Below are 14,362 nucleotides of genomic sequence, written 5' to 3'. Positions count from 1 at the left end.
TGGCTCTCTATTCTGGGGCTTTCAGTACCTGCACTTACAAAACTGGAGATGTGGCAATTGCAATCTTAGAAAAAAAAAAATTCCCTCTTGCAGAGCAAATGCCTCTTTTGTTATTCTTGCAGCAACATATGCCTGTATCATTTGAAAACATAGGAAATGTGCTATTAAATTATTAAGTATTTGGTTTTATTCATTTACAAATTTAATCAAAATCTATTAGACCAACTTTGCTTTCTTTAATCATGTGGCAGCCCCAATTTCACTGGATGCGAACTCTCACTATACAGTGGTACCTCGGGTTACATATGCTTCAGGTTACAGACTCCGCTAACCCAGAAATAGTGCTTCCGGTTAAGAACTTTGCTTCAGGATGAGAACAGAAATTGTGCAGTGGCGGCGCGGCGGCAGCAGAAGGCCCCATTAGCTAAAGTGGCGTTTCAGGTTAAGAACAGTTTCAGGTTAAGAACAGACCTCGGAACAAATTAAGTACTTAACCCGAGGTACCACTGTATATGTTGGGTGGATGGGAACCGCAGCCCTTCAAGCCTCTGTAGGGCCATCTGGGTTCTCCCCAGGCCACGCCCCTCACTGGCCCTGCTTCAATGCCCCCCTTGCATTTATGCTTGGCTGCAATGTGTGAACTATTCATACCTCCTGTTTGCCTTAATGAAGGACAGAGTGGGGTGTGTGAGTGTATAGAAAATAGCCTCCTGCAGAAAAGCAAACTTTGTATTTGTTGCTCAGTTCAGATTTGCCCATCGCTGGAATGTCTCTCCCAGAAAATTGCCCAGAAGGGAATGTGGTCCTTTGGCTGAAAAATCTTCTCCACCCCTGATGCACATATTCTATCTTACTAAAGCTGCGACACCTTTTGGAGCCCAAGACTGAATTTCCTCATATTATTGTTGAACTACAGCTTCCATATAGCAGGCCCACCGATCAAGATTGTTGGGGCTACCATGCTTGTTGCGCTTTTCTTTCAGATCCACAAGTCCATCAACTCACCAGCTGATCTCCGAAGACCAGTCTGGCCACCAGTCTAGATGTTAAACGAAGTACACAGAGGTCAGAAGAAAGTAAAAAAGTACAAAAATCAACATCTCCGTATTGAAACACAAATTTAAATGTAGAATCATTTTTGTACTTTTCCCCCCTTCTGTTCCACCCCTACCTGCACCCTGTCCAAAACAAAGAAACAAAACATCAGCCCCTGCTCTTTGTAACATCCAGAAAGATGGAGAATTCCAGAGAACTGGAAAGCTTATTTGCTATTTTCTGACATTTTGGTTGGTCCTGATCAAAGTCATGCCCAACTGTGGATTTTGAAAATAGCATGCAGTCTAGAAGATGCAATTACTAATAGCAATCTGGAATTGATATTGGGGTTACTAGCAACTCAATTCTGTTGATGTCATGGGCTTAATGAACTTTTTAAAAAATAAAATAAAATATTGTCACCTGGCGAGAAGTATCTTAATAAATAATCTATTTGGAGTATTAGGAGGTGTTTTGTAAAAATAAATAAAAATAAAAAATCCTTGTTACCCAAGAGACTAAGGTTAGGAAATAGGTTCATTATTTAACTTTTGTGCTATAATTGTAAGTCATATTAAATTGTATAATATAAAATAGATAAATGAAGTACAGGCAAAGAAAGATGCAATGCACATGTCGTAAAAGGAAAGTCTGACTTTATATAGATCTGAATAACACAGGTCTGTATTAGCGGTTAGAAACAAAATTACAGATTGCTAAGAAAAATGCTGGCTCTCTATAACCACCCTATTCTCAAGGTGACATTTCTGATGAACTCCACTGACTTTTACAAGTTGTGCTCAACAAAGTCATCCTATTGGTGCAAGGACATCCAGTTGGGACAGAGAACATCTCCCCTCTCTCCTTGCGCTCCCCACATCTGCTCCAGAGGGTTTGGAAAGAGGTGGGGTGGGGCACACGGGAGGACAGAAGAGCGAGCGGACAAGCCCTTGTGCTAACAGGACAACTCTGGTTGCTACAACCCAATGTTTAGGAAAGCAAGTTGGCAATGTGCTGCAACGCTGGTCATGTTGACTGCGGCACCTTCATTTCCCCAAGTTTAAGGAGCTTTCTTGGCAGACGTGACCAATTTCCCTGGTTTAGGGGTCGCAGAAGACTTTGCTTCTGTCTTCTTTGGGGTCTTTGTCTGCCCCTCCTCCAAGACATTTTAGCTTCGGGTCTTGGGTTTCTTGTCTCGTCCGAGCAATTTTGACCCAACTCCAGGTGTTTTCAGTTGCGTTCCTGGAGACAGGGATGTCTTCCTCTTGCCAAGGAGAGTTAGAGTTGCTGCAGCTTTTTTGCCTGCTTTGATTTCTTTTCCTATGGCAGGACTAGGCTCTAGAACCTATATTGAAGAGGGAAAGCAAGAGAATAAAGGCACCCATCAGGAGACAACAGACTTTTTCCTTTTAAAAAATGATGATGAGCGGAATTCGGAACACATGGTAGTTTGATGTATGAACTCACTTGTTTTTGTTCACCATGATACGTGTTGGAAATAGAAAGATTTTTTTTCCTCCCCACTCACTACCAAATGTCACTGAGAATAAAAGCTAGGGTTGGCTCTTACTTTTAATCCCTAAACGGCCTTGGCGCTGTATACCTGAAGCAGCGTCTCCACCCCCGTTGTTCAGCCCAAACCCTGAGATCCAAGACTGAGGGCCTTCTGGCAGCTCCCTCACTGTGAGAAGCGAGGTTACAGAGAACCACATAGGGGCTTCTTGGTAGTGGCACCCACTGTGTGGAATGCCCTATCATCAGAAATCAAGGAGATACAACCTTTAGAACATGGGTAGGCAAACCAAGGCCCGGGGGCCGGATCCGGCTCAATCGCCTTCTAAATCCGGCCCATGGACAGTCCGGGAATCAGTGCATTTTTACATGAGTAGAATGTGCCCTTTTATTTAAAATGCATCTCTGGGTTAATTGTGGGGCATAGAAATTTGTTCATTTTTTTTCCTTCCAAAATATAGTCCGGCCCCCCACAAGGTCTGAGGGACAGTGGTCCGGCCCCCTGCTGAAAGTTTGCTGACCCCTGCTTTAGAAGACATCTGAAGGCAGCCCTAAATCAGGAAGTTTTTAGTGTTTAATGTCTTATTATATTTTCGCATGTGCTGGAATCCACCCAGAGTAGCTGGGGCAAACCAGTCAGAAGAGTGAAGTACAAAGTAAAGTAATTAATAATTATTATTCCTATCTGGCACAAACTGCACCTGAACATCATTATTGGATTTTTTTCACCTATCTAGCAAAAAAATTCTCTGCTTCCTTTCTTCCAAATTTCAAGCAAAAGATCCCCTGCCAGTTTGTCGCTTTCCCTTTCGACATTTTCTATCGTTTGCAGATACATTGATCACCTTTCACGAAGCAGTGTAAATGCTTTTTCGTCTAGTGCACTCTTATTAAAATGCATTTGCCTATTTTCTTAAGTAAGTTACGAATTATATTTCATTTATTTTACAAGATTTATAACCCACCCTCCGCTGTAAGATCCTGGGGGGGTTACAGAAGTTTTATCTAGAAATGGATAAAACCATCAAAATGGTAAAAACAAGTAAACTGGTTCCTGATGAAACGAAACAGTGAATTAACAAAAGAAGGTGTCTCTTCCGCATATGGAAAAAAACTGTAGTGTGAAGACAACCAAATTCACCTTTGAGGGGATGGAGTTCCACAATTTAGAGGCTGTCATGAAGAAACCCCTTTCCCGGCCTACTGTTCCCCCTGCTACTGAGGGTGGCAAAATGACCACACAGATACCCTCGCATTCCATTCCATGAGAGTACAACCCGTGTCCCTGTACATACCAATAATTCACACAAACACACCCAACAGCTTGTGCCTGTGTTCAGTATACCGTGTGGACAGCCCTGCAAGGTATCTGGAACAGAATCTTCTGTCAAGTTGAAGCTCCAATTGCAACTCAGCCAGAACAAGATTGGTTTACCTTCTCATTTTTCACACCGGGAGATGCTTCAATTGGAACCAGCTGTGGAATGTCTCCATCCTCATCTTCTTCCGCTTTGACAACGGCAGAGACTGCAGCTGCCGCTGCCTTCTTTTCCCCAGCAATGGCAGGAACCGGGCTGATTTCTCCTGTCGCCCCGGCTTTAGCCAAGTTCTTCTTTCCAGCTGTCTTTTTCCCTTTCTTTTTCTTCTTCTTTGCTTGGTTTTCCTGGAAGGTATTTATTAATTTCCTGAGCACCTTCATCAAAAGACCACACCAATACAGATAAATGGGTACACACCATGTACCAATGCACATTTCCCAGAACGTTTTTGGATCTTCCCCCTAGTTCCACATACAGCCAACCCAGCACCCTCCGAATAGTAGAATTACAATTCCCAAATGTGCCTATTCGACTGCTTTGATCTGTGGAACCCATAATACTCATTCTGCAGTCGTAAATCCATATTCCAGCGTGGCAACACCTACATTTTGGAACTCCCTGTCTATTGACCTTCACTGCTCTCTTTCCTGTGCCTACTTAAAACATTTTTGTGTAAGCAGGCCTCTTCAGACATGCAGAAGTTACAAAATACTAAATAGCTGTAGTTATATAACCAGTCAGGAGGACCACCCTTGCTGAAAGCACCCAGTAGGTATGCATGAGTCAGTCTCCTACCTGTTCAACTTCGGCATCTGGCTGTTTCTGAGGATTTCTGGGATTACTACAGGTAAAGATCGGAAGAGCAACAGATTTGCTCATCTTGAGATGAAGGATCTTAACACTTTTCCAGATCTGCAGCAATTGTTGTTTTTATTTAAAAGAAAGAAAGAAAGAAAAGGAGGTTAATGAAAGAGGGCAGACAAAAAGCAAACCGCTTTAATAAAAAGATGGACAGCCCAATTCCATGCATATTTACTTGGAAATAAGTTCCACCAAGATTAATGGGATTTACTTCTGGATGAGTGGGCAGAGGAGATGCCTTAACCCCTCACCTGACTGAGCATCATTACCTGGGGGGCTTTCGTGGCTAACACTTTCACGGCAGCAACGACATTTTCAGAGATCTCCGAGGCCTCCATGCCACTGTGACCAACACGTATAGAACTGAAGAGAGAGAGCAACATCTGGAGTCAATACCCTGCTGAATGGCAGTCCTTCAGCTGTCTGTTCTTTCCCTCTAAAACAGGGTGGTGCAGACCAAATGCACCAGGCCAGGGGGGCAGGTGGCTCCCCACCACCTGCCCTGGAGGATCAGACTTAAGGCCCACCTAGTCTAGTATCCCGTGTCTTACAGTGGCCTCTGGGAAACTGAGAAGCAGGGCACGAACACAACAGCCCTCTCCTGTCTGTATTTCCCAGCATTCCTCAGAGGAATGCTGCCCTTGAACCTACAGGTTCCACCATGGTGCTTCTGGTTCTGGACTGCTCTCTGCCACAGTCTCTTCCTGCTCACTAAACCCTGTTGCCTCTTCAGCTTCTGACACCTCCTTCTCCTCCTCCCAGTCTGCTCCCTCTGACCACTCATCATCATCCCACCACCAGTTCCCTGGCTCTGAGCCTTCTCTCCCTGAGGATTCTCCAGCTTGCTGTCTCCCACCTCTCCTCTGCATCCAAGCCAGTCCATGACATCTTCCTTAAAAACCAGGGTGAAGAACTACAAAGCACATAATGATAATGATAACACAGGTAACTTGCAACTCACTGGGAGATTGTACAGTCGAAATCGCGTATAGCCAAGACAACCCTGGAACTGCCCCCCACCCACAACCACCCCTACCTTTCTGAAGTCGGTGCGCTGAGCGGGCCTCACTTACTGGCATCTGGGAGTCTCAGAGCCCGGTAAGAAAGCCTGAAATCTCTTTCCACACTGAGAGAACCATTAAGCTGTCTACCCTGTGTGCGTTTAATCTGTGCAATTTCAGATGGCCAATTGCCAAGCCCGTAAGGCTGCGATTGTGCAAGTTAAACATGCACAAGTTGAGAGTCAACTGTGGTTACCAATAATAAAATAATTTATATACCACCTTTAAGTTAAAGAAGAAATATCATGACTAGCCTGAGACAAGACTCCTCCTTTATTAGCTTGGGTGGTACTCATCTAAATTTTGCGCAGAGAAGACCCACTGAAATTAACAAACAGGACTGAGTCAGGCCCATTAATTTCAAAGAGTGTATGTTGAGTAAAAATTGGCTGAATATTCCCCTTTGTCTTTTGGAATTTCTTTGGGTTAGCATCATGTTGTAAAATGTCTCAAATGCCTTGAGAAGCAACACATAAACGCAGCCACTAAATAAATTCATAGCCTGGTTGATGAAAGTTAAGTATCAAAATTAATACTTACTAGCAACAGCCCTTGTTCGTGACTGGAAGAATAGTGCCTTGGAGATGCTTGTTTATTTCCTTAGAGAGGTTCTTCGCTTTCAGATTCACAGACACAGGAGCCCTTATATGATAGAAAAATGAAAGATTTCAGGAAGATTTCAGCATCCTTAGTAGCATTTGGTAGAAATGAAACATGGACAAGTGAGGGTGCTTACTTTTTACTCTTATAGAAGTGTTTCCCTATGTGCGATGGCAGAAGCCGCCGAATCCGGTCATCAGCCAAAAAGAGAGAAAATCGACTCAGGAGGCGACGCTTTGCTTCGTAAGGTTTATATTCTTTTTTCAGTGTTTTGTAGGAGATGACCTTCAGATACAGGGGTGAGGTTGGTTAGATTACATTACAGCATTTAATTAAAAGATAAAAAAATGATGATTACAGTTTATTTATATAGCACTTTAGGCTCCAAGAGCTCCAAGTGAAAAACAGAATATTGAAACAATAAAACAGAATTTGAAGGAACATAAAATGACATAGATAACGATGATTCTAATGTATTTTAGACCTAAAGCAGTGAATAGCATTTTCAAAATGAAATGTACAATAAAGCATAACATGACATGGATGCAAACCAATATGAGGCAGATTACTGCATGGTATATAAATACTTTAAATCAGTTGTGGGTAACCTTTGGCCTGTCAGATGTGACAGGAGAACAACTCTAGTAACCATGCCTGCTAGGACTGATGGGAGTTCTAGCTCAGCAACACCTGGAGGGCCAAACATTCCCCACACCTGATTTAGGGTACTTATATATCACTTAAATCACTGACATTAGGCTGCATTCGTATGTCAGGCTAAACCAACTGATGAAGCTCAGAGTTCTCTCTGTACCTCGCTGATCCTTGTGATCCCATGTTGGGACAAGAGTTTCCTGTACAAGTTCTCAGTCTGCTCAGCTGTTAAGCCTGGCTCATCTTTTGTGAAGAGGCAAACATCTGATGTGGCCGGCAAAATATCATGAGGCAGTGTTCTAGAAGCAAGAGAACAAGATTTTAAGAATGCACAGTAGTTTCCAGATGGAGTCCAATCTCAGAAAAGGAATATAGATTATTTAATCAGTTAACACAGATAAGCTGTGAAGGCATGTTACTGTTCTGATATATTTTTTTACATGATTCTAATTATGTTTTTATTTTATTTTCTCAATTATATTGAAAAGGTAGGTAAGGCTGAGAGGCAGTGGCTGGCCCAAGATCACAAAGTGACTTTCATAGCTGAATGGGGACTTGAACCCTGGTCTCCCAGGTCAAAGCTTGCTTGAATGTGGGTAGTGTCATTTTGGCTACATAAGTGATGTCACTCACAGCCTGGCCATTGGAAACAGAGGGTATGATTGACAATAGTCATGAATACAACTGAAGCAAAAGGCATCATGGTCAAAGACATTACAGCAGAGCAGCAAAACCCAGAGCCTTACATTTTGATGACTTGTTCACGTGGAGGGATTTTCCAAACTGTGACCATCAGAAATACATGCTGGTCCTCATTCAACAGCAGCTTCTCTGCTTTTTTTTGCTTACTGGCGCTGAATGCAAGGAGGGCCTGGGCTGCTTTTTTAATCTGAAAGAGCAAATCCACAAGAAGGTATCATTAAAAAATAAATAAATCTCAAAGCAGGTAATAACCTCAGCTGAAGCCTCAAATGAAGCATTGCAGATGTTATAGAAAATGTGGGGTTGGCTTTTGCTGCCCAATTCCACAAGGCACTGAGTCTCCTAAGTCCATGATTGGTCAGAGATGAATGGATGGAGGCAAGGATCCTGTAGAAAGCAAGGCAGATCTTTTTTTCCTGGTTGCAACACATCCCCTCCCCCCTTGCAAGAAGGTGAGACAGACCCAAAACAAGGGTGTGCAAGCCCCTATAAAAACTTTTGAAATTGCCCACCCCTTAGCTCAAAACCACCCCAAAAACATAGAAACATCACAGAAGGAGGTGGTCTCCAGCAAGTACCTGATGAAGCCTTTCTGATTGCATTTGTCTGGGTAGCCCAGCCATTACTTTCAGACTGCAAATACTTCTTTCCTGACTCTTTTTTAAAAAAAATACGCCTGTTGATAATCTGTTCACTTTCCAAGATACTTGCCAGACTGGGTTTGCAGGGAGGATTTGCAAGTGAAAAGAAAAATTGGAAAGTTTTCCCCATCCTCCTACTGCAGAGAAATATTTGAGGTACTTTAGGGAGAGTCAAAATGGCTTCAGAATTGCTCTCCTGTACTATTTTAGACACATGGTTTATATACTTATATGTGTGTTTCTCCTGCCAACCTAGCAGTTTGAAAGCACATCAAAGTGCAAGTAGATAAATAGGTACCGCTCCGGCGGGAAGGTAGACAGCGTTTCCGTGCGCTGCTCTGGTTCGCCAGAAGCGGCTTAGTCATGCTGGCCACATGACCCGGAAGCTGTACGCCGGCTCCCTCAGCCAATAAAGTGAGATGAGCGCCGCAACCCCAGAGTCGGTCATGACTGGACCTAAGGGTCAGGGGTCCCTTTACCCTTTATGTGTGTTTACTGTATGCAATTATGAACACTGTTCTATATCTGAGACCTTTGAATTCTTATAACACAGATGAACCCCACAAAACAGCATGATTAGTAACTAAACAAAATTTCTGATACAGAAACTACACCCACACTCCCCCTCCTGGTACAGCAACCTTTCCAAAATGCATCTTTAGCAATACAGTACCTCACATCCAAGCACCACTCTAGGCATTCCAACCAACGATACAGATAACTAATCCCCAGCCAACCCATTATTAAAGAGCAAGTGTTTTGTCTACAAAAATACATAGTGGCATTAAGCATAATTTACAATGAGCTCAATCCTTCACCTCCATCTAGTGTAGAGATGGGAAACCCACGGCCCTCCAGATGTTGATACACTCCAACTCCCATCATCTGTGCTGCCTGGTGCTGACGGGAGTTGGAGTCCAGCAAGAGCAAGATCTGGAGGGCCCTCAGGTTTCCAACCCCTAATCTGGGCCAACACATTGGCATCCAAGCAGCAAACCGCTTCACACCTTCCTCCATGTCATGCATAGTCTTATAACCTTCTATTATGCTGCCTCTTACTCACCTTTTCTCTAACCCAAAAAGGCCCCAGAGCTGCAACCTGTCCTCATAAGGGTTTTGATCCACCCCTCTATATTTCTGGTTGCAGGGGCTGTCCTTTGCAAACAGTTCCAAGTTCCAATGTGTTTAAAAGTTACTTAGCAGTCGGGTTTCTCTCCTATGGGGTTCGAAGTCACTTCCGGCTGTTCTCTCTCCTCTCCTCTTCCCCCCTTAACCCTCCCCCCCCCAAATTTAGGGCTAGGCTGAGAGGGCCTGGCCCTGCTGAACTTCACCAGGGCCAGATTTAGGTTTAATAAGGCCCTAAGCTACTGAAGGAAATGGGGCCCTTTATATGTTGCCATGCAACCAGTCCATGCGAAATGTAGGTACCCTATACAGTGGTACCTCGGGTTACATACACTTCAGGTTACATACGTTTCAGGTTACAGACCCTGCTAACCCAGAAATAGAACTTTGCTTCAGGATGAGAACAGAAATCGTGCTCCAGCGGCGCGGCGGCCCCATTAGCTAAAGCGGTGCTTCAGGTTAAGAACAGTTTCAGGTTAAGAACGGACCTCCGGAACGAATTAAGTACTTAACCCGAGGTACCACTGTATGCAGAAATGAGCAAACCAGTGATATATTAGAGAGCAGGCTAGAAGGGGCCCATTACTTACATCACAGGCGCCTACACAACACAAAACACTGTTTCTGTATGTGGGTTTTATTTTATTAGTTTTTTATCTTATATTTTGGAAATGTAGATCCAGCCCCCCCTTAATTCTTTTGGGAGCCCCCAAGAGAGTGGGGCCCTAAGCTATAGCTTGTCTAGCTTATACATAAAGCCGGCACGGTCAGATCTTGATGCCAGCTCCCCCCAGTCCTACTCCAGCACCCGTTGATCGCCACCCCGCCAGACTCCGAATCGCAGAACCGAGAGGCGCCCGTTGGTGCCGCGGAAAGGCCAGCGGCTGCCTCCGCTCCAGCGGGCACCACGCCGGAGAGAAGTCCCCAAGTGCTGCATTCCTTCCCCCTCCCCGCCAAAGCGGCGGCCGCCTCTTCTCACCTGCCCTTGATCCACAGGAAACTCCGTAGCTGGATCCATGCTGCCGCTTCTCCTCGTGCGCCAACACACCTCGGCGAGCGGCAATGACGTCACCCGCAGCCGACGCGTAAAAAAGGCGAGGGAAGGGAGGAGTTTCCGCGGAGGCTGAGAGTGAACCAGCTAGACTTCCGGTCTAGTCTCCATAGGAGCCGAGGGGGAGACGCTTCCTCTCTATGGTGAAACTGGAACGCTAGAGCGGCGGCGCTCGAATCTTGTTTCGTTCGGGAGCCAGGTTTGGACTGTCTCGGGGCGGAGGTGCAGAACAAGGGAGAAAACCCGAAATTTAAATGCAGCTGTTGCTGTGCTGTTAATAGCCTCCCACCCGCTCTAAATAAAAAGTAGAAAAGTCAGGAGCTGCAGCCCTGATGTCTTACCACATGTTATTATTATTACATTACTTTGCTCATTGTTATTCCGCCTTTTCTCTAGCAGGGACTCAAGGCGGCTTACAGATGAAATAGAAACAGCTAAAAGCATTGGGGAAATGCGCTTTGAATTTTTAAACGTTTCAGAACGGGAATCGTGCTTGCGCAAAGAGTCCCGTGGACCACCGTTTCTTCTGCTAAAAGCTGGATCTGGAATGAGAGGAAGTCGGAGGGGACGATTTAAGGAGATTGATGCAACCACTGAAAGGGTTGTGGTTTTTCTGCAGGGACGGAGTACAGGGCGTCCTTGGGATTTAACTTTTATTTCATAAAAATGTATACACCGCTTGTTTGTAGAACAACTGCAAAGCGGATTGCAAAAAACAACAACAGTGAAATTGCAGGTAAAACAATCAAAACATTCAAAAACAATAGTTAAAAAACAACCCAGATAAAAGTATGCATCAGCCTTAAATACTTGGGTAGGCTATAAACAAAAGCATGTGCCCAAAACTACAGAGAAGGCACCTATGGACGCTTACCCGAAAGTGGTCGAGTCGGCAGATCACAAGGAAAGTTGTCAAGGGTTTTATATGCTAATATAAACCTTGAATTTGTCTGGGAATCTTTAGCTGGGAATGCATACCAACTTAACCTTAATACCTCTGTATTTCATAGTCACTGCTAGTGCTTAAGAGTGTCAGACCAGGGTCTTGGAAAACAGGGTTGAAATCCCCGCTTCATCCAAAAGGCTTATCTGGTTAGTCATTTTCTCTCAGCTTTAGAAGAGTCACAGAATTATTGAGATGATAAATTGGGAAAGTGGGTAACTATGTTTGCCACCTTGAGCTCCTAGGGTGGGGCAGAGGGAAGACAGGATGAAAATGCATGGAAAGCCCTCTCAGTGCTATGCATAGAAATCAGAAAACTGAAATAAGAGTTTCATATGGATATGGGGTAATGTTGCTGTTTGGTCGTCTTAGTCGTGTTCGACTCTCTGTGACCCCATGAAACAGAGCATGCCTTGGAAACTCATTTTCTTCTCAAGGCACTTCCCTCTTATTTGCCAGGTCTTGGTTTCTAAATTGTCTCCCACTAGTTTTTCAAAATTATATACTTTATTACATATTTGATACCACTGAGTTGGGCAATGGTTTAGATTCATGTAAGATGCTTTAAGTACCGAGTCGTCAAAAACCTGCAGGTAGCAGGAGTATATTGTAATTTCATTTAAATGGAAAATAATGGATAAAATGATTGTCCGTGTAAAGCAAAATTCTATAGCTGGGCAACAGAACACATATTTGTGTCTGTTTACTTGAGAAATACCTCCAAAAAGTCCTCAAGCTCTGCCAAATGCAGAATTTGAAAAGCAGCAGGGAAAACTGGCACTAATAAGTAACAGTGGTGCTTTTTACATCCCCAAAATGCAGCTTCCACATCACAGGTGGAACCTTTGTCAGACTGAGTGCTGCCAGGTAAGCCTCTCTGGGGAGAGCATTCTACAAATGGGGAGCCACCACAAAAAAAGGAAACGTAGCATGTTAAGGAAATTTCTCATCCTTGGGTATTCCTTTCCTGCAGTCTGATGTGATACAGCCCAGAGACAAATTGTTACAGGCTTAGTGACAAGGCGGCAGTATTCCCTTCACACTTTCATCTATGAGAGTAGTAGGGAGCCTGTGGGCCTCCAGGCGTTGCCGGACTACAACTCCCATTAGACCCAGCTAGCTGCTTGTAGTCTAGCAAAATCTGGAGGTGCACAGGTTCTCATTCAAATACTATAAGAAGCTAAGAATGCCATACATTGTAAAACTGCATCCTCCTGTCAAGCAAAGGCACTTACTAAATCTTTATGTGCAAACAATCTACTCCTAATTCCCACCTTAGAGCTGAACTCCTGTATTTGATGGCACCCGTTAAAATGTTGTAATACCCTAAATAATTTTAGCTGTACAATGCATATGTATGTCGATAATTCTTTCCAAATATTTCATATTTGACAAATTTAACTCTGGTTTTGTCAGCAGCCCAGATAATACCACTACCATCCTATCCATGATTTAGATTCACATCCAGTATTTAACCAGCAAAACAAGCAAGCGTGTTTCGATTGGTCAGAGACACGACACTAAGCCTTGAGTTTTAAAAGAAGTCGCTGGAGGCATGACACAGGTTTTTAGTATTCTTTATTGGACCACAGTTTATTCAAGTTGTTTGACATGGAAGGTAAGGGGAAAAATAAGACTGGAAAATGTGAGAGATTTTAGATGTTTTATGATTCCAGCAAAAATGATTGACACTGGATGGGTAGATTCTTCTCAAATGACATCTTCCGCGACACATAAAAGACAACGGATGTTAAGATTTGAATCAATAAAGACCCTCAGTTTTTGCAACAGAGACCTGGGATTGGCACTTGTCATTGACAGAAGGCAACCTTCATGCCATTTTCATTCATTGCAAGGACTGGGTTTGTTCAACTGCGTGCAGAAAATGCAGCAGTGTTTCCAATTTGTAGGTAGTAGAGGGCCAGGAACCACAGGCTCTGGGGGTGAATGCAGCCCCCGCCCCTGACTCTGCTTAACACACCCCTTGGGTGTTTTCTTCCTAGCTGGAATGTGTCCTCATAGTGACTCCCGCTTGCCTATGCAGGGTGCATATAGAAACCAGCTTACTGTACGAAAGTAAAATTTGCATTCATTGCTCCACCTGCCACTGGCATGAGGCCCACAGGGGTTGCCCAAGAGGATCCTCACCCGTTACAGAATATTAATCAGGAGGCTTTTATGGCACATTCAAGTTTTGTGTTTAATCAGTGCTTACATTACTAAGCTTTCAGATTCAAGAACGCACTCCAAAGTCATTTATCATCAGCAGAGTTTGAAATAATAGTTTTAAGTCATGGCTATTAACACAGTCAATCCTTTCCAATCTCACATTTCCAAGCTTTTTCCTCAAGCCTAGCCAGGGTTTCTATTTTTTTCCCCCGAGAAGAAAAATACATAACAGCCATGAACATTGATGAAGTGTTTTTACATGATTAGTGGCAAGATGTGGTCGTAGCACAGCTGCAAATTGTTTAACAGGAACTTCTTTACTTGACTTAGAAACATTCATTCATAGAACATTCATAAAATTGTAGAGTTGGAAGGGACCCTAAGGATAATCTAGGCCAACCCCTGCAATGTAGGAATATGCAGCTGTCCTATACAGGAATTGTACCTGCAACCTTGGCATTATTAGCACCATGCTCTAATCAACGAAGCTGCCCAAGCAGGAATTTATATCCTGTATATAAATTTGTGTGGAATGAGTAAACCAGAGGGGTTAAATTGAAACCTTTCTACCTTGGGGAGAAAAGATGGAGCTTCCAGAATTTACTTATTTGACTTAGGATACTAGCACTATCCTTCAGTCAATGCTTTCACAGCTCCTGAGGCACACACCTTAGGTTTAGTGATGCCTC

The 14,362-nt window shown here is 43.7% G+C and overlaps 1 protein-coding gene across 1 annotated transcript; it reads right to left on the bottom strand.

The window, feature by feature from the left end:
• Positions 1 to 1,674: 1,674 nt before the first annotated feature.
• On the bottom strand, positions 1,675 to 10,590 carry RSL1D1 (ribosomal L1 domain containing 1). The gene is made up of 9 exons (XM_081839958.1): positions 10,490 to 10,590; positions 7,789 to 7,931; positions 7,203 to 7,341; positions 6,525 to 6,673; positions 6,329 to 6,430; positions 4,997 to 5,090; positions 4,662 to 4,778; positions 3,983 to 4,210; positions 1,675 to 2,380 (listed from the first exon to the last, which is right to left on the bottom strand). Exons 1-9 carry the CDS (start codon positions 10,526 to 10,528, stop codon positions 2,204 to 2,206), a joined length of 1,188 nt encoding a protein of 395 aa, XP_081696084.1. The 5' UTR covers positions 10,529 to 10,590; the 3' UTR covers positions 1,675 to 2,203.
• Positions 10,591 to 14,362: the final 3,772 nt, after the last annotated feature.

This window comes from Podarcis erhardii, assembly GCF_964252035.2.
Source record: "Podarcis erhardii genome assembly, chromosome: 14".
Classification (NCBI taxonomy): Eukaryota; Metazoa; Chordata; class Lepidosauria; order Squamata; family Lacertidae; genus Podarcis; species Podarcis erhardii.
This window is presented reverse-complemented; position numbering and strand designations above follow the sequence as displayed.

Excerpts from the sequence above, each read along its gene's own strand:
- RSL1D1 (XM_081839958.1), bottom strand. The coding sequence starts at position 10,528 with ATGGATCCAGCTACGGAGTTTCCTGTGGATCAAGGGCAG. Across the intron at positions 7,342-7,788 it reads CGTGAACAAGTCATCAAAAT|AACACTGCCTCATGATATTT; the intron begins GTAAGGCTCTGG and ends TCTTGCTTCTAG. Across the intron at positions 5,091-6,328 it reads ACGAACAAGGGCTGTTGCTA|TTCTATACGTGTTGGTCACA; the intron begins GTAAGTATTAAT and ends CTCTCTCTTCAG.